This window comes from Rhincodon typus, chromosome 24 (assembly GCF_021869965.1).
Source record: "Rhincodon typus isolate 14 chromosome 24, sRhiTyp1.1, whole genome shotgun sequence".
NCBI lineage: Eukaryota > Metazoa > Chordata > Chondrichthyes > Orectolobiformes > Rhincodontidae > Rhincodon > Rhincodon typus.
Genome location: NC_063355.1, coordinates 47052075 through 47052825, shown reverse-complemented (window position 1 = coordinate 47052825; position 751 = coordinate 47052075). Strand labels below are relative to the sequence as shown.

At 53.1% G+C, this 751-nt stretch overlaps 1 protein-coding gene across 1 annotated transcript in view; it reads right to left on the bottom strand.

Moving 5' to 3' along the window:
* Window positions 1–751, bottom strand: part of LOC109936819 (nuclear receptor corepressor 2-like) — a 32381-nt gene that overhangs the window by 19696 nt on the left and 11934 nt on the right. Inside the window, exon 5 of the mRNA XM_048611408.1 lies at window positions 300–392. Coding sequence (XP_048467365.1) covers window positions 300–392 — 93 coding nt within the window. The remainder of the gene's footprint in view (window positions 1–299; window positions 393–751) is intronic.

The following is a 751-nucleotide window of genomic DNA, read 5'->3' as shown; positions in this document are numbered from 1 at the left end:
GTCAGTGCTGAGGGAGCGCCGCACTGTCGGAGGGTCAGTGCTGAGGGTGTGGGCACTGTCGGAGGGTCAGTGCTGAGGGAGTGCCGCACTGTCGGAGGGTCAGTGTTGAGGGAGTGTCGCACTGTCGGAGGGTCAGTGTTGAGGGAGTGTCGCACTGTCAGAAGGTCAGTGCTGAGGGAGTGCTGCACTGTTGCAGGGTCAGTGCTGAGGGTGCGCCGCACTGTCGGAGGGTCAGTGCTGAGGGAGTGCCGCACTGTCGGAAGGTCAGTGCTGGGAGAACAGTGCACCTGATTCCATACCTGTGCTGATAAAGTTGTTTTGAACTGTCTGTGTGACTGTGCTCTGCAGTGGGCTGCTCTGTGCTCCTGGTGATAACTGCTCCTGTTTCATTGCTGTAAATGGCAATGCAACACAATGATAATAATACATCAAGTAAACTCAGTGAAGAAGCAAGACCAACATCGTGTTAGTAACCCACAGGAACTCACAGGATAAGTGTCTCCTTCACTCACCCCACAGTAACTCACTATACAAGCAACTCTCTCATTAACCCAATGATTCTCTCACCAACCCACAGTAACTCAGTAACCAGTAACTCGCTCACTAACGGTACTACTGATTCACTGACCCACAGTCACTCGCTGACCCACAGTAACTCACTGACCCACCAACTCTCTCACTGACCCACAGTCACTCCCTGACCCACCGACTCTCTCACTGACCCACAGTAACACAGTGACCCACAGTAACA